At 30.8% G+C, this 26,924-nt stretch overlaps 1 protein-coding gene across 1 annotated transcript; it reads left to right on the top strand.

Moving 5' to 3' along the window:
• The first annotated feature begins 234 nt into the window (after nt 1–234).
• On the top strand, nt 235–1,281 carry LOC114192460 (thaumatin-like protein 1b). Its single transcript, XM_028082193.2, has 2 exons — nt 235–337; nt 452–1,281. Exons 1-2 carry the CDS (start codon nt 241–243, stop codon nt 1,126–1,128), a joined length of 774 nt encoding a protein of 257 aa, XP_027937994.2. The 5' UTR covers nt 235–240; the 3' UTR covers nt 1,129–1,281.
• The last annotated feature ends 25,643 nt before the right edge of the window (nt 1,282–26,924 follow it).

Raw genomic sequence — 26,924 nt, 5'->3', positions numbered from 1 at the left:
AAAGAACTATGAAAACATTCACGCCGTGGATCACGGGAGATTTCGAAGATTAAGAAATTTAGACATTTGTAGACGCAACGTATACGGGTAATAAAACATTATGATGATCAACGATGACAGCAGCCTTCAACTTGACTAACTCATAGTAATGTCATTATGCCATAGAATTGTTCCACGTAACAAATGCAATTGTTGAAGATTCAAAGCCTCGTAGCCTATTTATAGCAAGGGTAACCCAACATGAAAAACTCACCACTGCACCTGAAAAACCACAAATATCCAACAATGACGACCACAAGTGTTGCTCTCTTCCTTTGCTTTGCATTCCTCTTCTGTGGTATATATATCTAATTTTTTCAATTTATTTACCTGTTTGCTTTATGATGATGTTTCATATTACTTGTTAGACTCGTTTATGTTTATGCATAAACTGGGTTCGGTATATATGCAGTGTCTGAAGGAGCAAAGGTTACTTTCACAAACAAGTGCACATACACAGTATGGCCAGGAACCCTAACCGGAGACCAAAAGGCACAGTTATCATCAACCGGTTTCGAATTGGGCTCAGGAGCATCAAGTTCTTTGGACCTTCCATCTCCATGGTCAGGGAGGTTCTGGGCCCGAACAGGATGCTCCAACAACAACGGAAGGTTCAGTTGCGCCACAGCAGATTGCGGCTCCGGTCAAGTGACGTGCAACGGCGCAGGAGGAAATCCACCGGCAACTTTGGTAGAAATAACGGTTGCAGAGAACGGAGGGCAAGATTTCTACGACGTGAGCAACGTGGACGGATTCAACATCCCGATGTCCGTAGCCCCACAAGGTGGCAGCGGCGAATGCAAAACCTCGACTTGCCGGAACAACATCAACGCTGCTTGCCCTGCAGACCTTCAAATGAAAGGGTCTGATGGCAGCGTGATCGGTTGCAAGAGTGCTTGTTTGGCTTTCGGAGATGATAAGTATTGTTGCAAAGGAGCATACGACAAGCCTGAGACATGTCCACCAACCAGCTACTCTGAGTTCTTCGAGAATCAGTGCCCTGAAGCTTATTCCTATGCTTACGATGACAAGAACAGCACTTTCACTTGCTCCAACAGACCTGACTACGTCATCACTTTTTGCCCTTGAACTCCTCACACTATAAATCCACACACACACACTTCCTTCGTTCGCAGTAAAAATAAGTGTACCCACAAATACATCTCATGATGAATAAGGAATCACGTCTTTTGGTGATTGTATCGATCAATTATATCATCCAATAAAGTTTAACTTTTATAATTCCTGCACTTTAGACTCTTAACTAATATAATCATTTTCTTTAGCTTTTTTTTTTTTTTAAATCACTAACTATTGTTTCATTCCGTTAATTTACTTTCATTTATTTCTCCATTCAATCGATCTTCTATCCTTTAAATATGTTAAAATTCAATCACAGCTTTTATCTTACCATACTTAAATAGACATTGATTTTAATTTAAAATTGAATAGTTCGGCCAAACCGATGCAACAATACATATAAAACATTATAATATAAATAAAATACGAAAAGTAATTGTGTGTGTGCTTAATTGACACCTTGAATTTTTTTTTTTTTTTTTACAAATACACAAACAACATATGATTTATGTTATGACAAAATACTCATAAAAGAATAAAGAGAAAAATAGAAAGATAAAAGAAAACCAAAGAATGAAAGAAGCAAGAAGCACCAGATATTACTTGCTACTTAGGTGATTTGTATAGTTAAACTAGGCTAGTCTAGGTAGTTTCTACATAAGTTTTACATGCTATTAGGAGATCCTATGACTAGTTCTAGGTAGTTTGTATATTGAAAAATATTATAATAATAAAAATAGTAAAGTCATAAGTCATGATTATATGAATTTTTTTTCAGTAATTGCATTTTCTTAGGTAGATTTAAGTTGTTAATTCTCGGTTCTTATCTTATATTTAGTTTAGAGAATGCATTATAGTAGAGTTTTATAAATTTAGCTTAATTAGGAAATTTTAGTGCTAGTCTTACAATTAGTTCTAGAATAGCCTAGGATTGTAGAATTTTATATTAGATTGGATTTCTTAGTTTGATTATAGTTTTAGAAGTTAGATTTAATAGACACTTTAACTTCTTTTTTTACAAATATACAAACAAACATATGGTTTATTTTATGGTTAAAATACCTTTTTGATCCCAATTTTCATCAAGTTTTGTCAAATCAGTCCTAATATTTTTTTTGTGCTCAAATAGGTCCCCTAATTATCGTCAATTTTGTTCAATTATATTAAATTTGATGGAGTGAACTTAAGGAAATCGGTCTCAGTGCAAAGTTGATGAGTTGAGTTGAGTTACACATTATTGGCATATTTCTCCATTCAATCAATCTTCTATCCTTTAAATATGTTATTGTGATTGATAAACCACTAACACACATCAAGTGTCCTTGGTTCATATAGCTTACTATACCAACTACATTGTGTGTTAAGTTTATCAATCTAAGACTAGTTCATATAGTTTGTTATACTAGCTTTGATGCATTACATCTTAGTTTAAACCCAGAATTTTCTTTCCTTCTTTCTATCTCTTATATTTTGCAATATGTGAAGGATTTTTAAATATTTATAAGTGTATTGCAAAAATAATAACATTGCAGTTGTTGCAACGTTAGAAAGCATCCCTCCTTTTCGGATGGTGCATGTCGTTCCAGCGAGATCTCCTCCACAAGTTGATCCAACATCCACATTTTATGGCATATTATTTTTCATACCAGGCTTTAGCTACGGAGCATGGATTTTTTAAATCATTCATCACCTATAAATAGGTGCTTAAATCTTCTTCCAAAACACAACCTTTTCTCATCTCTCATTTTCTTATCTTCTTTCTTTTATCTCTTCTCTTATATCCTGTTTATACCTACTCTATCTAAGAGGTATCTTGCAAGTTTCTAAGTTCCTCAGAAATTTTGAGAAGTTCATATTGTATCCTAGGGGCTTGCGCAATATACCGTGGATAAGTCCTTAAAGGCAGTGAATGTACACGCCTCGGGAAGTCTTTGTGTTCATGATTTTGTCAGCTAATATAACAATCTTAAAGACTTATGGTTGACAACAACAACAACAACTCATCCTCTATGGAGAATCCAAATACTATTTCCGGAGCTCAAACGGTCTTTGCGAAACCTTTCCGGATGTGTCAAAAATCGAAGTATTCTCTGGACAAAACTTTCGACGCTGGCAAGAACATGTGTCTACCCTTTTAAACATTTATGGAGTTGTTATTGCTCTCACATCTTCAAAACCCAACTCTAATATCCCTTCAAAACAAGTTGAAGACTGGAGTCATGCAAATAAGGTATGTCAACACACTTTACTTAGTTCATTGTCTAATGACCTATTCATACAAGGAAGAAAAAGAAATTTAGGATTCTTTGATCCTCAACTATACTGTTGAATACGTAGTCAGACAAAGATTTATCATAGGGAATTACTACCACTGTGAGATGACTAAAGATAAGAACATTAAGATCCAAATCAACGAATATCACAAGATGCTAAAAGATATCAAAGCAGCAAACATAATCCTTCCTGATCAGTTTGTTTTAGAACTCCTAGTCGAGAAACTACCATCATCTTGGACTGACTACAAACAACAGTTGAAACACAAGCACAAGAAGATGCCGCTTCAAAAGCTCATTACACACATTATAGTTGAAGATACCAATAGGCAGGAATGTGCTACTACAAGGGCCAAAGCATTATTTGCAAAAACGTATATTGTAGAAGAAAAACCTGCACCAAAAAGGTATGAGAATAAACCTTATCACAATAAGAAAAGTAATTTTTCAAATTCCCGTCCCAAAGGATCTAACCCCACCTTTAAGAAAAAGGGAAATTGCTTTGTATGTGGGAAGCATGGCCATCATGCACCTCAGTGCAGGCGTAGAGCAAGAAACGACAATCCTCCTAGGGCAAAATTACGCAAGCAGAAGATACTATAGTTGCGGTCGTTTCACAAGTAAATTTGATGACCAATGTGAGTAAGTGGGTGGTAGACTCTAGTGCTACCAGGCACATCTGTGGAAACATAAGTGCTTTTACCTCTTATACCAATGTAGGGGATGGAGAAGAACACGTCTATCTTGGTGACTCTAGGACAACTCTTGTCCTAGGGAAAGGAAAGTTTCTTCTAAAACTCACATCTGGGAAGACTATAGCCTTGAGTGATGTGCTACATGTGCCTTCTATTAGAGTTAATCTAATATCTATAGCACTATTAGGAAAAGTTGGGGTTAAAGTGTCATTCAAATCTGACAAGATTGTAATGATAAAAAATAATTTTTTCGTGGGGAAGGGATATTGTGATCAAGGTCTCTTTGTACTCAATATTTCATAAATTACTAATGAATCTTCTTCTGCTTATATCGTTGACTCGTATGATACGTGGCATGCTAGACTAGGACATGTGAATTCTCCGTATGTTATGAAATTGCAACAACTAGGATTAATTAATATGCATGATAAACAAAGTGGTAAATGTGATATATGTGTAGAATTTAAAATAACAAAGAAAACTTGTTATCATGTAGAACGTCAATCTGAATTGTTAGGGCTAATTCATTCTAATCTAGCCGACTTAAAATAGACTATGTTTAGAGCTGGTAAAAATTATTTTGTAACCTTTATAGATGAGTATTCTAGATACACCAAAGTGTACTTAATCAAGCATAAAGATGGAGCTTTTTATGTGTTTTTAAAGTATAAGGCAGAAATAGAAAATCAATTGAATAAGAAAATTAAGAGGATTAGATCAGATAGAGGTGGTGAATATGTTTTTTTAATGAATAATGTGTTAGAGAAGGAATCATCCATGAAGTAACCCCGCCATATTCACCTGAGTCTAATGGAGTAGTTGAGAGAAAGAATAAAACTCTTAAGGAAATGATGAATGTCATGCTTATTAGTTCTAGTGCACCTGATAACCTTTGGGGAGAAACCCTTCTTACTGCATGATTTTACAAAATAGGATACCTCATAAGAAAATTGGTAAAACTCCTTATGATTTGTGGAGAGGTTATCAACCTAATCTTAAATAGGCTTTAAATAGGTGTGGGTGTCTAACTAAGGTAATGTTACCTGATCCTAAGAAAAGGAAAATAGGCTTTAAAACCTTTGATTGTATGTTTCTAGGCTATGTTGAACATAGTGTTGCCTATAGGTTTCTTGTTCTTAAAAGTGGTGTGATTGAACATAATACTATTGTGAGACACCTGAACAGTCTATAGATAAAATTAGTGATTACATGTGTGAAGTTTTGAGAAGAAGTAAAAGACAAAGGTAGGAAACTTCTTTTGGAGATGACTTTTATACCTATCTAGTTGAAAATGATCCAACAAGCTTTCTAGAGGCTACTAGTGTTCCTAATTCAAAACAATGGGATAAGGCCATTAAGATTAAAATTGAATTAGTTCAGAAAAATAATACTTGGACCTTAGTATATTTTCCTAAAGGAGCAAAACTCATTGGTTGTAAGTGACTTTAAGAAAAAGTATCACCCAGATGGATCCATAGATAAGTATAAAGCAAGGTTAGTAGCAAAAGGTATCACTCAAAAACCCAACATAGATTACTTTGACACCTTTGCCCCTATGACTAGGATTTCCTCAATTTGAGTTTTGTTAGCCTTAGCAGCTACCCATAAGCTAGTGATACATTAAATGGATGTTAAGACTATTTTTCTAAATGGTGATTTAGAGGATAAAATCTATATGACTCAACCTAAAGGGTGTGTTGTCCCTGGTCAAGAAAATAAGGTATGCAAGCTTTTAAAATCTTTGTATGGGTTAAAATGAGTACCAAAACAATGGCATGAAAAACTAAATAGTGGCTTACTATGTGATAGTTTCATACCTAATGATGCTGATAATTGTGTGTATTCTAAATCTGAAAATGTGAATGTATCATTATATGTTTGTATGTGGATGACATGTTAACATTTAGTACATGTATGGATATAGTTTCTAGAACTAAATTGTTTCTAGGATCTAATTTTGAAATGAAAGACATAGGTGTAGCCAATGTGATTTTAGATGTTAGAATCATAAGTGTATTCTAAATCTAAAAATGGTGAATGTGTCATTATAGGTTTGTATGTGGATGACATGATAATATTTGGTACATGCATGGATATAGTTTCTAGAACTAAATTGTTTGTAGGATCTAATTTTGAAATGAAAGACATAGGTGTAGCCAATGTGATTTTAGATGTTAGAATCATAAGGAAGGGAGATAGTATATTACTATCCCAAGAACAATACATTGAGAAACTTCTTAGGAAGTTTGGATATTATGATTTCAAACCAGTGAGTATCCCTTATGATGCTAACTCTAAATTAATGAAAAATAGAGGATTATATGTTTCTCAACCTCAATATGCCCAAATAATTGGGAGCTTACTGCACTTAATGAGCTTTTCAAGACCTGATATTTCTTATGAAGTAGGTAGATTGAGTAAGTATACTCAATGTCCTAATTAGGAACATTGGGATGCACTTGGAAGACTTATGAGATATTTACGGGGTTCAATGGATTATGCCATTGAATATAGTGGATTTCATGTTATACTTGAAGGGTATAGTGATGCTAATTGGATCTCTGATTCAGATGAGACAAAATCCACTAATGGTTATGTATTCACACTTAGGGATGGTACGATTGCATGGAGATCAACCAGGCAAACAATTATTGCTAGATCAACAATGAAATCTGAGTTTGTTGCTCTTGAAATGGCTGGTAGTGAGGCTGAGTGGTTGAAAAACTTCTTAGCAAACATTCCTCTCGGAATGAAACCAACCCCATCTGTGTCAATACATTATGATTGTTAATCGGCATAAGCTATAGCTAAAACAAAGAATTAAAATGGAAAGAACAAACATATACAATTGAGACATAATTTGGTTAAGCAGCTGCTAAAGAGTGGAATTATTTCCATTGATTATGTGAGGTTAAAACAAAATCTAGCAGATCCTCTGATTAAACCCTTGGGAAGAAACATGATATTAGAAACATCGAGGGGAATGCGACTTAAGCCACTTGAAAACAAACAAGTGATGGCAACCCAACCTTTGTGATTGGAGATCCCATGAATAAGGTTCATATGGGTAAAAACAAGTCACTTGTTAGTTCTGATAGCACAAATTGATTTTAAATCAATTATGTCAATTTCTATGGTGTGTGTGAAAGTGCTAGAGACTACAATATTGAGAGGTTAAACTTTGTAATTAAAATTCTATGTGGTGTAAGAATTTTAATTTAAGCCAAATTTTAATGATTTTCATATCCCTTACGGGTGGTGTATGATTTGCAGCATACACTTGATGAAATCACCTATATGAGTGTCAAGTGGGTCTGCTTGTATGAGATCTTAACATGACCTCTAGAGCACTCATGAATACCGGGAACTCGCATGGCCTAGTAAACGCAACACAATGATAATAGCAAGAATTTTGGGGATGTATTATGATTGATAAACCACTAACACACATCAAGTGTCCTTGGTTAATATAGCTTGCTATACCAACTACATTGTGTGTTAAGTTTCTCAATCTAAAACAGGTTCATATAGCTTGCTATACCAACTCTGATGCATTACATCTTAGTTTAGACCCAAAATTTTCTTTCTTTCTATCTCTTATCTTTTGCAATATGTGGGGGATTGTTATATATTTATAAGTGTATTGAAAAAATAATAACGTTGCAGTTGTTGCAATGTTAGAAAGCCTTCCTCCTCTTTCGGATGGTGCAGGCCATTGCAACGAGATCTCCATAAGTTTATCCCACATCCACGTTTTATGGGATATTATTTTCCACACCAGGCTTCAGCTACAGAGCATGGATTTTTTAAGTCCATTCATCACCTATAAATAGGTGCTTAAATCCTCTTGAAAACACAATCTTTTCTCATTTCTCCTTTTCTTATCTTCTTTCTTTTCTCTCTTCTCTTATGTCATGGTTATACCTACTATATCTAAGAGTTATCTTGCTAGTTTCTGAGATCCTCAGAATTTTGAGAAGTTCCTATTGTATCTTGGGGGGCTTGCGCAATACACCGCGAATAAGTTCTTAAGGGTAGTGAATCTACACGCCTCAGGAAATCTTTGTGTTCGTGACTTTGTCAGCTAATACAACAAAAAGTGAATCGTAGCTTTTATCTTATGATACTTAAATAGATTGATTTTAATTTAAATTGAATAGTTCACCCAAGCCGATGCAACAATACGTATAAAACATTGTAATATAAATAAAATAGGAAAAGTAATTGTGTGTGTGCTTAACCGACACCTTATTTTTCTTTTCTTTCTTTTACAAATATACAAACAACATATATATGATTTATTTTATGAGAAAATACTCATAAAAGAAGAAAGAGAAAAAAAGACTGACAATTAAATCTAAAGATTATGCTTGAGATTTTATCTATGATATAACATTGAAGATTGATTTAAGATGATTCACAAAAATGGAAAGATAAAAGAAAACCAAAGAATGGAAGAAGCAATAAGCACTAGATATTGTATCACAACTTTTCTGAGTCAGAATAATAAAATAAAGGGTTAAATATGTTTTTGGTCCCTTAACTTTTAGTGAAAATTGAAATTAGTCCCTCTTTGAAACTTTAGACCAATTTAGTCCCTTATCATTAATAAATGGTTGAATTTAGTCCTCTAAACCAAATTTTGTTAAGTTTATTTAATGTTTTAAATGCGTTTCTAAGTAAATATTGAAGCAAAAATGAGTTAAACGATGTAAACAACTCAAATATTATCATGAAATGTGTTTAAAACGTCAAATAAACTTAAAATAATTTGGTTAAAAGGACTAAATACAAACATTTCCAAAGTTGAAGGACTAAATTAGTCTAACGTTTCGAGGAAGGACTATTTCCAATTTCCACCGAAAGTTAAGGACCAAAAACATATTTAACCCTAAAATAAAACCAATAAAATGGATATGAAAAGATATTGAGGAAATTTTAAAAGAAGGACTCAATGGTCACATCATTCACATCATTCGAATGCTTATAAATTGAAGTATAGTGAAGTATAACCTTCTAAGATTTTATTGTACTCTCTTACTTTGACAGTGTTGCTCATTATTATGGATAACGTTATCTTTGAAGTTATCAAATTAATACCAATTAGTTCAAAATTTAATTAAATAAATTATAATTAAATAAATAAAATAATGAAGTAAGATAATAAAAATTTTATTAAATAAAATATAGAAAAAATTTCAAAAAGAAGAAAGAGAAATAATTAATTATATCAAATTTGATGGAGTGAACTTAAGGAAATGTGGTCTCAGTGCAAAGTTGAAGAGTTGAGTTGAGTTACATATTATTGGCATGACATGTTGGCCCAAGTTAGAGCTTAAGAAATGGAATTGAACTTGTCATTGGAAACCTGCACCAACCTCTGAACAAAGAAGAAGTTGGAATAAACAAAAGAGTTGTGAACAAGCTAAACTTAGAGAAGTGTAACTTGTTAGACCAAAGGCAACAACTTGTTGTTATAGGTTGGAACTCTAATGGTCAAATTCTGCACACGTAGACTCTTTGTGCCAACCAGTGAAGGAAAAGAGAAGTTGAATTATATTACTTGCTACTTAGGTGATTTGAATAGTTAAACTAGGCTAGTCTAGGTAGTTTCTACATAAGTTTTACATGCTATTAGTAGTTCCTATGACTAGTTCTAGGTAGTTTGCATATTGAAAAATAGGCTTAAATATACATTTGGTCCCTATTTTTATTGTTTTTATTCTATTTGGTCCTCATTTTCGTTTTGTGTTAAATTAAGTCCTCATTTTCGTCAATTTTTTTCAATTTGGTCCTTTTGACTAATTGTGTTTAAATAGTTAAATAAAATTAAAAAATTAAAAAAAAATCAAAAAAATCAAAAAAATCAAGAGCTAACACGTGGCATGTACAGTTCAAAAACGTTAACTATTTAAACACCGTTAGTCAAAAGAATCAAATTGACCAAAATTTGACGAAAATGAGGACCTAATTGAACACAAAACGTAAATAAGGACCAAATTGAATAAAAACAACAAAAATAGGAACCAAATGTATATTTAAGCCTTGAAAAATATAATAATAATAATAATAATAATAATAATAATAATGTGATAAGCGATGATTATATGAAAATGTTTGGAAGTAATTGCATTTTTGGGTAGATTTAAGTTCTTAATTCTTAGTTCTTATCTTATATTTAGTTTAGAGAGCCTTATAGTAGAGTTTTGTAAATTTAGCTTAATTAGAAAGTTTTAGTGCTAGTCTTAGAATTAGTTCTAGAATAGCCAACGATTGTAGAATTTTATATTCGATATAAGTTTCTGAGTTTGATTATAGTTTTAGAAGTTAGAATTAAATAAAAAATTCAGTTTAATAGATAAGTAATCTAGTTTAGTAAATAGATTTTGTAGTATTCCTTACTTAGAATAGATTAATGTAGTGTAATATAGGTTATAGCATTTATTAATTTCATCATTTTAGTTTTAGAATCCTATTAAGTACATAGTTATCGTAGTTACTATTTTCTATTTTAATAGTTTTATAAGTCTGCATTATTAGGATTATTATAGTTTTTTTTTCATTTTAGCTTAGATTAGTGTAGCTTAGACTGATTTCTAATTAGCTTAGTCTAATTTTAGTAGTTTTAAGTAGATATCATTGCTAACTTGAATTTTGTAACTTTGGTATAGGTCAATGCTTTCAATCAATGGTCTTAGGTTTATTAAAGATGGATCAATCGCATTTGTAGCAAAAGGAGAAATCAGTTTGCATTGTAAAATTATTAAAAATTTGAAATTGGCCTTACGGTTCACTTTCATTTTGGAGGTTCAAAATCTTGCACAAGCTGCTAGGAAGCTTTAAAGACAATTAAATATACTTGTACAAGGCTGATTTAAAAAGTATCGAGGATATGTGGTTCAGGTTTGGTGTTTTCCACTTTAGTTTGTTGAATTCATGATCTAAGTACTACATATAGAGTGAATAGGTTCTGCGTTAGTGTTATTTTTTAATTTCAGTGATATAATTCATCCATTACTTGTTTTGTTTCTTAATTCCATCGATTATTCATCTCAAATCATTATTTGAATGCGAAAATTTCATATCTTTCATCTTAAATTAGTTTTTCCACATCAAGTTAGCTTCTTATCTTTATTCAAAGTTGAATTGAATCTTACTTTTATATAATATTGAATTAGAGTACATGTATAGTCATTGCACTAACTCGATGAGCACGTAATGGTCATTTCTTCATTCAAGAAGAACATAGTGACTCTTGAATATCAAAAGCAAAATTCAATATAAGTTTGTCAATCACACTTTTATATTCGTTTATCATTGATTTGTCATTTTTGTTCATTCTCTCTAAGAAATGGTATTGTTTCTTTCGTTCACATGTTTCCATGAAACTCCATAACTCAATTCGCACAAGATTAGAATTAGAAATTTATGAATTTCAGTTTAGCTGTTTTTGTTATTTAGGATTCATAATTCAGAATTTTTGATTTACGTGTTCTTTTGATAAACTTTTAGTTTCATTCCATAAATTTGAGTATTATATTGTTAGCACAAATGGCTTTGGTGTATAGAAATTTAATGAAGATATTGTATAGTGACTTGATGAGGATATGAAGAGTTAATGAAGATTGATGAAGACTTGATAAATTAATGAAGACTTGAAGAAATGATGTGTTGATCAAGCTTGATGTGTGCTTAATTTGACAATCACATGATCTTGAAGCTTGAAGATTGGAGCTTAACATGAAGACTATTTGACATAGATTAGGTGTCTTGTGTATGGTTGTAGTCTTTCAGTTTATTAAATGGGTTTTCAATATGGTGGTTGCTATAGTTCTATTATTAACATATTCAATCAACTTAATTAACTTTTAATCAGCTGAAGTTAAATGAAATAAAAAAAATGAACAAATAAATCAACATGTTGAATATGCTAATATAAAGTTTACTTTTTCAAAGAGATCAGGAACAATTGTGATTTTGAGCATGAAATTAGTGTGAATACTTTGGAAAATGCTTTCTCTCTGAACAATACACATCTGTAGTTGTTCGTAAGGTGTTCTTTGCAATCTTAGAGCGTTTTGCTTGGTGTAAGAGACTTGGAGAAAAATGTTTGGTTGGTTAGGGAGAGTCATTACCAAGGTTTAGGTATTTCTCAAGTTTTTTGGTGTGATTACAAATCTACAATTGAGAGTCTTATTGTGCTTTATTGAGATTCTTATGGGATTCAAGGGTCTTGGTGTAGTTTCATGTTTTCAAAAGTGTAATCTTGGAGGATTTTGTAAAACTTTTAATATAGTGATGTGTGAGGCTAAGGTTGCCTGGACTCAGTTTTGAGTGAACTAGTATAAAAATTCTCCTTATGTGTTATTTGATAAAAAATTTCAAGAAATCTGGCTTGATCAATGTTTTTATGGTATTCTAGAATTGGTGTAAGCTGCATTTGCAAATTTCTTTGTTCTATTGATTGGTATCACTCTTGATTGGTTGTGCAAGTTGTTTGAGTTTATCATCAATTACTTTTTTTACATAATTTTTCCAGTATTTCAATCTGTAGATGTTTTAATCTGTTGAATTGTACTAGTCCATTTGTATGATTGTCTGTTAAGTGAAATCAATTTGTTAACTTTGTTTTCAATTGAATGGAAATGTGTGTTCGAGTAGTGATTGCATGTTGATTTATTGGTCAATTTGATTTAAATTAAAGGCTTTTTATAAATTGAATTGAACCTATTTTTAAGTTACACCCAATTTAACTCCTCTTCTTAGTTAAGAAAGTCCTTTAAATCTTACATATAGTGTTTCCATCATTCATACTACATATTTGAGCATTCAGCCATGAGAATTTACATTTGCACCTTTATTTGCGTAGATTGTTATTTTTATTCAATTCAATCCCAACTTTTTTAAAATATGATTAACTTTGTTTCTTTCCAAATTGAGACCAAATTTAATTGTATGTAAATGTTATACTAATATTTTTATTAAAATTCACACTTTTATTAAATATTTTTAATTTAGAGTAGAGTTGGTTAAAAATTAAAATGAAAATTGTAAAAGTGGGGACTAACACCATTCGTTTTAAATTTTGAGAGATTAAAAATCAAATAAAGTAATATAATTGTTCTAATTTAATATTGGATGACCTTTTTATGTGATTTTGAACACTTTATTTGATTTTTAACCTCTTAAAGTTTTAAATCAATCGTGTTATTTTTCACTTTTAAAATTTTCGTTCTAATTTAAAACCAAATGTAACCCTAAACCAAACAGTAATTATTTAAACAATGTTAGTAAAAAAGGACAAAATTGACAAAAATTAGGACTTAATTGAACAAAAAAATAATATAAGGACTAAAATGGCAAAACTAAACAAACTAAACGTAAATATGAACCAAATGTATATTTTTAACCACTTTAAAAAAAACTTGGACTGAATTGAACAAAAATATAACGAATATCAGGATAAAATTGAATATAAAAAACTAACCCTGACATGTGACATGATAAGCTTGACACGTAGAATTTTTTTAAAATTAAAAAATTAAAAAATTTAATAAAAATTAAAAAAATTAATAAAAATTAAAAAACAACAAAATAACACGTGACAATCACGATTCACCGTCCGTTAATTATTTTAATAATATTAAACGAATATTATAACCAAATTAAATAAAAAATATATATTAGGATCAAATTACAAAAACCAAACAAAAATTAGGACCAAATAAATATGTAAGTCTTTAGATTAATAGAAACAAATGAAATAAAAAAAGAAAAAATAAGGAAAAATCGATGTTTTTCATTTATCAGTTGTTTTGACATGAACCAAGAGCTTGTTAGAAAACGTATTTGAATTAATGAAAACAAAGTATTCATGCACATCTCCTTTCTCATAATGAAATGTGCACTTTAGGTTCCGACAAGTTGCAGGCAAGTGGGGTACGAAGAAGTGTATTTTTGTGACTATTGAGTTTGGTTTAGGGTTCTTATTATTAGCAAAGACATGCAATGCAACCCCAAAGATAGTGGGAGAGGTGTGAAAATGTTAGAAAATTTCAGTCCAAAACATCGAAATCCCCGCAGACATGTTTGTCCCTGTTCCTGCTTCTACTCACCAATGCTAATCTTATCTAAATATTACTTTGAAAACGATATTATTGTATAAAAGAAGACTTTTCAAATCTGATATTTTCAGACACCTATGTTCAGATCACATGGATAACCTAAAACTCAATTATAGCATATCACAAACTACTAAAACTGCAATAACTCATTATAAATCTCACTACGAGTATATAGATAATTAACAACTCCTAAAAGTGTATTACCCTTAAACACAAATTTAGAACCCAAAAAAAAAAAAAATCCGCTTTGAAAATTATTTTCTCTTTAAAATTTATATAAACACATTTTTACAACTTAAAGCCATATCAAGATTTTGCACCAACAGACTTTTATTAGAGATAGAAGCTGACATTAATTGATTTGGCTTCTGAGACAGGAAGAAAAAAATTTAGTTGAATAATTAATTATCGATACTTAAAAATAAATATTTAAAATGTTTAAAAGAAAAATATCTACAAAACTAAATTTGACTAAAGACGTCAATTATGTATTCTTAAGAGAAAAATGTTATATAAAGTTGTATACGTTCTACGTTCATCATTTAAATGAACAAAATATGCAAATTGGGGTTTAGTGTCCTAATGTAATGCACTTAAGGCAATTTAAAAACTGCAATTTTGTGTTATAGTTGTCGTCTACTAATTTGATTGTATTTTTTTTTCTCTAACTATATTTTGTATTCAATCTGATTGGGGAATAAAATTAATTGATTTGTACCAAAATAAGTAGCTAAATAATAATAATAAATAAATATAATAAAATACGGTGAAAAAAAAATAAGGGTGTTCGTTCACCACTTTATATCAAGACAGGGAACATGTCTTGAAAAGTTATGCAGAAAAGGGAAGAAAAAACACAATACGAATTATCCAAATAAAACTGCGTTGATGCATGACATATTACCAAGCTGCCATATGTATATTTCTCATATCCCCTTCTATGGTTGGCATTTAGAAAAATCACACATAAGGCAACCAATAAATAACTACTATAATAAATACTTTTTATATACCTTATTTTAAATATTTTAAGAAATGATATGTTGCTAATATAGAAAATAGAAATGGTAATATATCTCACTTAAAATATATTCCTTAAAAAAACTCGTTATTGATATCATTTTTAATGATTACCCGTGCATAATGACATGGTTTAATTAGTTTTTAATATTTTTTAATATATTTGAATAGAAGTCATACACTTTTAATATAGATTTAACATTGACAATAATTTATTATCACTTTAAACATGTATATTTAGGGATGATAAATAAATATTTATCCATAGGTATTTTATGGATTCGTTCCATTTTAATAAAAAATATCTGTATTGATTGGGTACGGGTATCGATAGGAATAATATCCAAATTATTTTAACTAATTATGTATATGTGCACTCCATTTCCATTTTGATGCTCATCCCAGTATCCCTCCCCATTCTCATCTCATTCATGTTTAAGTTACTAAAATATTCATTCTTTAGTAGGAACCTAAAACACTTTTATATATTTATATAAGTATATATATATATATATATATATATATATATATATTTTCTCTCAATATTTAGTTTTGTAATCTTTTTATTTTTGCTACACATTTTTTCTCCACTATTCTAATTGTTTGGTTTGTTCTATATCTACAAAATTCACTCACATTTCTATGGTACTTTCTCTCTTATCACAATCTTGTTTACACATTTTTACTTTAGTTGTGTTCAAATGATGTATAATTAATTTCATTGAATCAAATAGTTTTAAGGTTGTGTTCAAATGATGTATAATTAATTTCATTGAATCAAATAGTTTTAAGGTCTCACATTTGATTGTTTCTACTCTTTTTTAGTATTTTTATTTATTATTTTTTGTCATATCCATGTTCAAATGGGATTTTTTTTCATATTCCTTTACTAGGTAATTTAAAATAACTTGTCTTTATTCTCTTTGATCCTTATTTTTTGTTTCATTTGTAGAATTTTTTATTTCGCTCAAACAATTTTCATTATCTCTCAACACTTCAACTAGTTCAATATCTAGAAAGTTTTCTCATATCTTCAAGGTACTTTTCTATCTTATCATATATTTAATCATAGATTTTTTCCATTGTGTAATTTTGTTCGATGGTGTATCAAATCAATTTTAAGGCACATATCTGGTCTTTTAACTTCTTTTTAATATCTTTCTTTGCTATGTTTTTATCATGTACAATATTGTTTTAATTTTTAATATAATTAATTTTATTTTATAACTCATTCTCATAATATAATTTTGCCATCACAATTGTATAAATACCCTTCATTTAATATAATATAATAATTTAATGTCATTGTTGTAAAGTTCAGAAGATGAAAAATCTATGTCTTTTTGTATTGTTATTCTTTTAATCTTTTTTCAATGTGTGGTTTCATATAAGTAGTGTATTGATTACCAATGAAAATATTTTTCTAAGTTGGTAATATGTGATTCTGATTACCGACGAAAATATCCATTGGTAAATCCGTTAGTAAAATGAGCAGTGAATTTCCTAACAAGGCTAATGATATTTATTTGTATATTAATAAGAGATGGGTTAGAAGAAGAGAAAAGAATGATGAGGAGGAGGAGGAAGAGAATGAGGTGTGGAAGTGGTCGTGGCACGACGACAGTGGTATAGTGGTGGCTCGTCGACGATGGTAGCCAGAGGAGGAGAAGGAGGAGGAAAAGGAAGAGGAAGAGATAGAGGAGGAGAAAGAGGAAGAGATAAAGGAGGAGAAAGAGGAAGAGGAAAAGATGAAGGAGGAGAAAAAGGAAGAAGAGAAGAAAGACTAAGGGAGAAAGGCAATGAGGAAAAAGAGGAAGACGCGACAACTGATAATTGCTCTTCAAGAAGCCTCATGTAGGATGCTCATGCCCTTTGGCCAACCTCAATCCTCTTCTCCTCTTTAAATGTTAGTCGCTCCCATCCAAAGTGCCACTAATAAAGCCTACAAAGCAAGCACACAAAAGTCAACACAAACTAATACTAAATAAGGTTAAGATGCTCCTAGTAATCCTCCTAAGAAGGTCCTATGAGCTCTGGTAAGGAGTCATCTACTCATCATGTCTCTTATTCCTCTTCCTGCTCCTCTACCTTCTTTTCTTCCTCCTCCTTCAACATTGTCGTTGTCACCTCTACCTCTTTACCGCAATTGTCACCTCCATTCTTGTTGTAATCATCATTGTGTCTCTTCTTCCTCCTCCTCATTCTCCTCTTTCTTCTTCTCTTCTTATTATATTCCTCTTATCATCCATATTCAATTTATTATAACAAATTTTTCGTCAGATCTAGAAGGAACATTGGTGTCTATTTTACAAATGCATTTTAAAAAATTCAATTACCAAAGAATTTACCAACGAACTTTTAAACAAACTAAATTACCAATGAATTTATTGATGAATTTCCTGTTGGGAATCCAAGTGTGAGTAAAAATGAGAAAGGTGAGCATCATATAAGGATCAAGGCCTATAAACCTATCACCTTAAGGTTTTGGGTTGAGAGTGGTGTCAATGTCTTATGTGGTTGGGCTCAAGTCTCATTGGTGTGTGTTCTCCCCAGTGAAACCCCCTCTATAAACCTAACAAGTGGTATTAGAGCCAGGTTCGTGTGGTGACCAGCTCAGACGAGGCCTTGTATCGAAAGTCTTCCCGATAGTGGGTCAGGTAAGCGAAAGTACCAATGTGAAGGGACTCACACCTGAGGGAGAGATTGTTAGGAATCCAAGTGAGTCTAAGTCCCACATTGAGTAAAAATAAAAAAGTTTAGCATCATATAAGGATCAAGGCCCATAAACACATCGTCTTAAGGTTTTGAGTTGAGAGTGGTTTCAATGCCTTGTGTAGTTGGGCTCAAGTCTCATTGGTGTTTGTTCTTCCCATTAAAACCCCCTCTATAAACCTAACAAGATTTCCCAATTTAGTTAGTAATAGATTTATTGACTGATTTTAAAAATTATCCATTACAGACATTAAAGATAGTTGAATTACTAATGAATTCATTGATGGATTTTTCTACAACATGGTCAATGTTTGAAATGAATACTTTGATGCTCATATTACCGATGAATATTATTGACAAATATTTCTATCGATAATAACAATTATAATTTACCAACAAATATTATTGACAAATCCATTACCAACAAATATTTTCATCAATAATTAAAGTTCTAAAATTTATCGGTAAAATTTATTTTATCACTAGATTTTTTGTTGTTGTTAATAATCAAACAGTTTCTTGTAGTAAAAAAGTCTATTTTAACCGTTTATGCATTTAGATAAAAATATATTAGCATTCCATTTGTAAGGCCCATTAAAATTGGCTTTATTACTTTCTGCCCTAAAGTGAAGCGCTGCCCCTTGTGTTTGGGCCTAGAGTTGGCCCAATTGATAAAACCTACTCTAGTGACCCTAATGCTTCCACTTCCTTGCATTCACAGACTTGTAGCCATTTCCCTCACTTGTGCACTAGAGCTCTGCTAGGGTTAGCTTTTTCGTCTCGAACCAGTCCGCTCAAGGCTCAAGTACTACTTTCTGCTCCATGTAAGTGATCCTAAACCTACTGCCATTACTTCCCTAAGGTCCTTTTTCGTATTCCACCGTTTAGGGTTAGTTAATAACCTTATATTTCCTACTGTTCTGCTGTTCCGCCAGTTTCCAGGTCCGTCTATCGAGTTGCTGTGCTCCGTGGTCCAGTGTCGAGGTCTCGTACAAGCCATTTCCAGGTAGGGAAGTTATGGCTTAATCATATACCCTGTTTTTCTATGATTGCTTGGGTGTATTTCGAATCTGTGTGGTTGGTGTGATGTTGAGTTACATGTGGACGCATGAATGAGTTGGTTTGGTTCGGTGTGGGTGACTGTTGCAGGAAAATAGTGGCGAGACCTGCTAATCTCGCCCAAGCGAGCTAGTCTCGCCTAGGCGAGATAGACAGGGACTCGCCCAAACCCCTTTTACGTAAGAGGCCGCCCAGGCGACCCGCTCAATATTTTTGAGCGAGCGAACATCTCGCCCAGGTGAAAGAGGTCTCGCCTAAGCGAGATCCCGCGCTGGTTTCTGGTTCCTATTTCGAGCCCTCGCCTAGGCCTAGGGACTCGCTTGAGCGAGACCCTTCAGCCTGAGCAAGGGGCTGAGCGGGACAGTGCTCTGTTTAGGTACTTGGTTGTTCTTAGATGCTTGGTAATTATTTGGGTATGATTGTTATGATGATATACATGTATATATATATATATATATATATATATATATATATATATATATTGGTTGCTATGTATGCGTGACAGAATTCATAAATGGAGAATGAGGGGTATCGTGAGAACTTGGCATGTGAAATTAATGAGTGAGTTGGAATTGATTGAACATGGCATTGATATGAGATGAGGCTCTTCACTCATGGGGTGGTAATGACCAGTGGTAAGGATTCAACATGTGATATGAATGAGGAATTATTTTCAGAGGATGGTATGAAATTGTAAGCATGATTAGTGTTCTCGTATTATTGATTTATGCTTGGTTCGTGTTAGTGCATAAATCCTTGAGACCTCTAGGCAAGGTCTTAGGGTCGTGCTTCAGTGGTCGGGACGTAATTCCATGATCCCTGTTAGTGGGTGTCTATGGTGGTGCCCCATCTGTATAACTAGGTAAGGATTCAAGGTAAGGTTGCATTCTGACACTCTAAGGAGTTAGTTAGTCTCACCTAGAGCGAACTGACTCTTGTGGTGAGAGTAATAGGAGGTCTGAAATCTTCTAAGGGCTAACCTTGTGGTGAGGGAAATTGATTTATTGTAACACTATAACACATAGCTCGAGGGTGAGCAGAGGTATCCACCACAAGTGCAAGCATCCGCTAAATCTGACCAAGTTATATGTATCCGGATGAGTCGAGTCGAGTCGTAGTGTATTGCCTGACAAGTCATAACATGCTTGGTTGAATCGAGTGCATGATATTGTGAACTTATATCTGTTTGGATGAATGAAATCTTTTGTGCTTTAGCTTACCCTACTTTTGTTGTTGTGTGTTCTGCTGTGTGGTACTCTCTTTTGTGATGATCATCAACTCGTTGGTGTGAGCAGATGCGAGGAACACCCGTGAACAACAGGGTGGTGATAGGTCTACTGTATAGTCCGCGTTGACTGGATCTTATTTCTTGATGGGTTTTTCTTTAGGGTTTGGGCCCATGTATTATTTATGCTTAGTACACTACTTCATCTATTGATCTTTCAACTGTTTCCTGTTGATATCGTGGTGTGCCTAGTTTTTGTAGGGGTGACGTTAAGATCCCGGGACTGCGTTATTTTACTATCTACGTGTAGCATTTCCTTTAGTTGCTTATATAAATTAAATGGGACATTATACCATTAGTTGTTTTTAAACTTTTGTATATATGGAGTTTCACATAATACATAATACATATAATACAATTCGACATAGTTTCCATTGTTTTTGAAATTAATTGGTTTTAGGTTTTCGAGAAGCTGGTTATTATTATTTTCTCTCACTTTTTAAAAGAAAATTTAAGGAGAAATTCGTTCAAATATACAGTGCGTTTTGTTTTATCGTTGTTCATATTAGTTTGGTACATAAGGTTTTTAAAATCAAATCAATTCAAAAAGATAATCTAAAATCAATCTAAAAATCGATAATTAATTAAAATAGCATGTTTTTATTATATATAAACTTAGATATTTATTTTATAACTGAGAGTTCAATTGTATTCTTCATATTAAAACAAACAATGGTTTAAATTTTATTATATTACCTATTTTATTTATCATATTTATCATAATATAACATTTAATTACTATAAAAAAAACACACACACACACACTTTAATTACTATATATTCACAATATAATTCTAATTCAAGTGGGTAAACAACATAATTAAAAGGATCCTAAGAAATACGTGTTATTCCATGTTTATCATTAAAGTGTTTGAAGGCTCTCTTGACTTGAGTTCTCAATTAATTATTATAACATGATATTTTTAAAGCGTTAATCTCTGTATTATTAGTATTTGTATCATACTAATATTTTTCTAAGTATGTATAAGATAAATTATTATGCATCTTTAAAAAACAAATTAATAATTAATAACTCCAAATTTATTTAAACGAAATCATAAAAAGTTAATTTATTTGGTTATACAAATATTATGTTTGGTTAAAATATTTTTTTATTTTTAAATTAAATTAAATTGAATTAAAGATAAATCTTAAATTTGATTCAAATACATTAAAAAAATTAAACGAAATTGTACCGCACATACCTCTCATTATCACAATTTTAAAATGGGTTAAATATGTTTTTGGTCCCTCAAGTTTCAGTAAATTTTGGAATTAGTCCCTCATCAAAACTTTATACCAATTTAGTCCTTCATCTTTCAAAATGCATGAATTTAGTCCTTTTAACCAAATTTTGTTAAGTTTATTTGACATTTCAAACAGTGTCAAGCAGTGTCAAGCAGTGTCAAACACATTTTATGATAGTATTTAAGTTAACATGGAAGCAAAGATGTGTCAAACAGTGTAAATAATTTAAATACTATAATGAAATGCGTTTGAAACGTCAGATAAACTTAACAAAATTTGGTTAAAATGACTAAATTTATGCATTTTGAAAGATGAAGGATTAAATTGGTCAAAAGTTTTGATGAGGGATTAATTCCAAATTTCACTAAAACTTAAGAGACCAAAAACATATTTAACCCTTTTAAAATTAATGTCATGCGTCAGAATAAGTGCAATCAGATACAATTCTAAACATGGAGTATAGAGTTCATAGTTTTCTTATTCTTTTTAGATGAATCTCTACGATCATGTATTATTCTCAAAATGTTGGGTAATTAAGAAGATAAACTAGTTTAAGTGAGTGTAACAAAAGGATGCAACAGTTTGTGGGAGGATAACAAAGAATAATGGAAGTAAGATATTGAAGATGTTGTTTTTGTTTTGTTTGATATACATACTTATAATGTATTTATCAATTTGGACACACACGTGAAATAACGTGGTAAATGATAGGGTGCTACATCATCAGGGATACTCATACCTTTTAATGAAATTCACTGTTCGCTTCATAAAAAATTAATGTCATATCATGTCAGATTTACTTTTTATTATTTGTTTCTTTGTGGGAGTTGTTGGAGATGCGTTGGATATGACACTTTTATTGTTTTGTTGGTTATGTTGCAAATCTTACAATAGATTCTATATACTTCTATCGTTTTGTTCTTTTCTTGGACGAAAATATTGACACTCCACTTTTACACACATAAAATAAAATAAAAACAGCACACACTAATAAATATATATATATATGGTTGTAAATTAAATTTAATGGTGATATTTAATATTTATATTAAATTATGGGAGTGCATTCTCTATTTAGTCACATAATAGTGTGGGTTCTTTTAATGCATCATATTTATTTTACATGTGAACAAATAATATTGATATGTTAACGGGACGGGTAAGGTACAAGTAGTAGTTCTTTCATATTTTATCTGTTAGATAAATATTCGTTCCATACTTGTACACATATCTATATGAGTATCCGTTATGTGGGTACCCGCGTATTTTTTAATATTCACGGATATCTGCGAATATTTACAAAAGAAATTTTTAATATTTAATAAAAAAATTTAACCATAAATTCAAATAAAAATATAATGCATAACTTTTATAAATTTCAAACAAAGTGAAAATAACTCGTATAAATAGTGTTGAATGACAATTTACAAATAAATGAAGATTGTTTAAAACCAATTGATAAAAAATAACCCATTCAAAATCAATGTGCTAATGTTTGAATAATTTTTTAAAATTTAAATTAGAGTATAGCGAGTACGAGCCATAAGTACGGATACTATGATACCCGTACCTATCCCGTCAACATGTGGGTATAAAAAATATCCGTACCCATTACCCCGGGTATACATTTTCAATATCTATTTTTCTACCCTATGCAGGTTTTATCCGCGAATACTTGTGGGTACGATTTTTTTTTACATCCTTAATTGCGTACTCTTTAATAATGAAATACTTTATTTTGTAAGAAAAACTTTTGGAAACAATGAATTTGATGACAAGGTCAAGAGTCAAGGTTACCCAAGCACAACCGATAAATATTTCATTTTTTCAAACCTAGTAATAAATTTACTTTCATTAATCCCAAATTGATTAGGCAAAAGATAAATTATCACAATAATTCAAATTTGACAAATAGTTAAAATTACTAAAATACTCGATATTATATGATTATTGAGACGATTTTGAAAATTTAACTTATTTGTAATAATGATTCCTAGTTTTATTTGTTATAATTTTTAGTTTCTATTATTTTTTTAATGGATATTATTTATATGTTGTTGAAGTTAAATGTTGTATATTAAAAGACCATTCGCAATTAATCAAACACAATTTCGATATGAATCAAAGTAGAAGATTGATTTTTTCTATTAGTAGTGACAAATATATTAAATAAGGACAATTGAATTGTTAGTGCAGAGTGGTGTTAGAAGGGGAAAGTTGAATAAAGCATGTACATATTTGAAGATTTCGTCTCGCAAACATATTACAATAAATATAACTAAAGTAAGAAGTAGGGAAAAGAAGAATACACACAAGAATTTATATTGGTTCACCTCCACATGAGGCTACATCTATTCTATTAAGCCACATGCTTAAAAAATTTACTTGTCAAAACATTTGACTAGTAATGAGAAACTCTCCAAGTTAAAACGAGTCACTCCTCTCTAGGTAAGAGTTTATGCTCTTCAAGAATACGAGTACAAACATCTCTAAGTTACAACGAGTTTAACTTCTCCATGTATTTTGTATCAATCTCTTGATGATATCAAGAACTCACAATTAAAATCAATTGATCTCTCACGTAAGAGAGTTACAATAACACTCGCAGGGTTCATTTCACACAGTGAAGGATTTTCAATGATTTCGCTCAACCGAATATCACTTCACAATGTTGTATTGACAATATTTCAATACGTTTTCTCTCCTTTTTGGAGCTTCCATTTCTTAAGCAACAGAAGTTAGTAACTTTGGTAATCCCCTTTGTTCAAATGCAATTTTTTAATGCCCAAGTGAAAGGGATTAATAACTCACATCACCTTTGGAGCCATATTGCTCATGCAATACTTAAGTTGCTCAAGTGATATTGCATATTGCTTATGTAGTGGGATCACAACCAGAGCAAAGAATAACCAATAACTTTACCATTGTTTTGGTGAGTTAGATTTCTTCACCAAAATTGTCTCACTAAAGCAATAAAGAGATGATGATCGGTGCTTTCTTTAATTTAAGAAGTTGATAAGTTTGTCATTGATTGATGTTTCTTTTAACAATGGAATGATTGTATGAAATTGTATAATATGTTGTGATTTGATGAGAAAAGCTAAATATTTGGGATGATATTCCAACCTAGTTGTGAGTCGAGTATCAAGTAAATGAACCCATTGAGAAAAATAGTTATCCTAATCTCTAATAATTTAAATAATATAGATTAAGTTATGAGGAAGTGAGATGTTGAAAAGGGGTTTTACATCTGACTTTGAATAGTAGGTGTAAGGAACTACCTTGACCTAAACACTTAGTAGTATTATTTCTTATGGGTCAGATGTTAGTCTCTGATGTGACTTATTTAATATAAATATTATAAAAGATATTAAATTACTTTTTTGTCATATGAAAAATAATTGACGATTTCAATAATTATTTATGCATAAAATATAATTTAATCATAAGTTTTTTTGGATGATATGATAGTGTGATATGTTGTTATCTTTAACTATAGAAGGATATAAATATTTATTGTTAGTTAAGTCTTGTATTTGGTTGTGTTGTGTGTTTATCAATGACGGAACATAGTAATGACTAAAGGGGGCCATGGTCTCCCCAATTTTTTTTTCCAGATTTATATAATTTTAAATATATTTTTTAAAAATTAAATATTTTGAATATATTTTACATATTTAATATTCTAAAAAAATTTAAATATTTATATCTATATATAAAGAATTTTTTTATATTTAATTTAAATTTTACCTTTTAAATGTTTTTGAAATAAAAATAATTATTTTATTAACATTATCTTTTAGTGATTTTTTTAATTTCACAATTTTTTTATTTGATTATATTTTAAAAAAATTAATTATTATAAATGAAAATTAATTATTATAAACTGTACAAAGTTACTTATATTTAATTTTATAATTATAATAATAACAATAATTATAGTTTTCTTTTTTTTATTATCATAAAAAAATTAAATACAATGTTTTACTATTTATATAAAAAAATTAAAATTACTTTTTCATTCAAAAATATCATGTTGTTCTTTCAGTGTTTTTTAGTCTTAATTTAATTCTGATTGTTGAAAAAAGGATGCAATTTTGTCAATTTTTGTTAAATTTCTTGAATCAAATCAATGTTTTTCATCAAAATTGAAGTTGTGAATGAGGATGATTTGCTTTGTTAGTGTAACTGATATAATCCTAGTGTCAATTTTGATGAAAAATACTTGCTTCACTTCAAAAAATTTAACAAAAATGATCAAATTGCATCAATTTTTAAAAATCGGGACCAAATTGAGACTAAAAAAAACCTAGAAAAAATCAACTTGACATTTTTAGACTAAAAAATGGACTAAAAAAGTAATTCAACCAAAATTTTGGCAACCCCAAGATATTAGTTGAAGATACGTCACTAGTTTTTATTATGATAATTCTTAATATATGCATGAATATTTTTGAAAGTATGACTACTAATCCAAATAAAAACATTTTATATTATTGCATTCTATTTTTTTATACAAAATGTATAAATAGTTAAAGAGTATCATACTCATAACTCTTCACTAGAGTCCACATGCACAACACATTATTCATATAACCATACCTCACATACATAGTCATATATACATTGATAAAAATGAACATAGTAACATACAAAACCACCGAAAACCCAACGTCATCATATCCACACTTATACAAACAAAAAAACAAGAAACAAAGTCAACAAACAAAATGGCAAGAAAGAAAACAAGAATATTAGCTTCCTCTACCTTTTACTTTTCACTTCCAAAGTCAACAAGCAAAATGACAAGAAAGAAAACAAGAATGTTAACTTCCTCTTCCTATTACTTTTAACTTCTTTCTTTTTCCCCTACGAAACCCACCATTTAAAACATTCCACCTTTTTCCTTGACTTTGTCAGCTTTCTATCACTAATGGAAAAGATGAATCTATGACGAATTATTATGACGGATATAGTCTCATCTATCATAATAATAATTATTATGACAGATAAAAGGAAATCTAACATAATAAGTAAAAAACATAAATTTATTATGACAGATACAATGAACCTATCATAATAAATGAAACGTGGTGGTATAAATGTAATTATAAAAAAAATTATTATGACAGGTAAAACACTACCTAACATAATAAGTAAAGAGGGTAGATTTATTATGACAAGGTGACCTACACCAGTCATAGTAAATGAAATATAGTGACACAAAATTAATTATAATGAAAAATTATTATATTAATTGTTCAAATATTTGTCATAGTAAGTTTTAATCCCTCTTTTTCGCATTCTGGCAAGCAGTCCACCCTCAATTTTATCCTCTGGTGTTCTCATCTTCCATCATCTGCCCACGTCTTCCATTCTTACGTCTTCT

This window comes from Vigna unguiculata, chromosome 7 (assembly GCF_037176805.1).
Source record: "Vigna unguiculata cultivar grain cowpea cultivar isolate G323 ecotype 2 chromosome 7, ASM3717680v1, whole genome shotgun sequence".
Classification (NCBI taxonomy): Eukaryota; Viridiplantae; Streptophyta; class Magnoliopsida; order Fabales; family Fabaceae; genus Vigna; species Vigna unguiculata.
The sequence above is the reverse complement of the archived record's forward strand: the minus strand, read 5'-3'. Positions and strand labels throughout refer to the sequence as shown.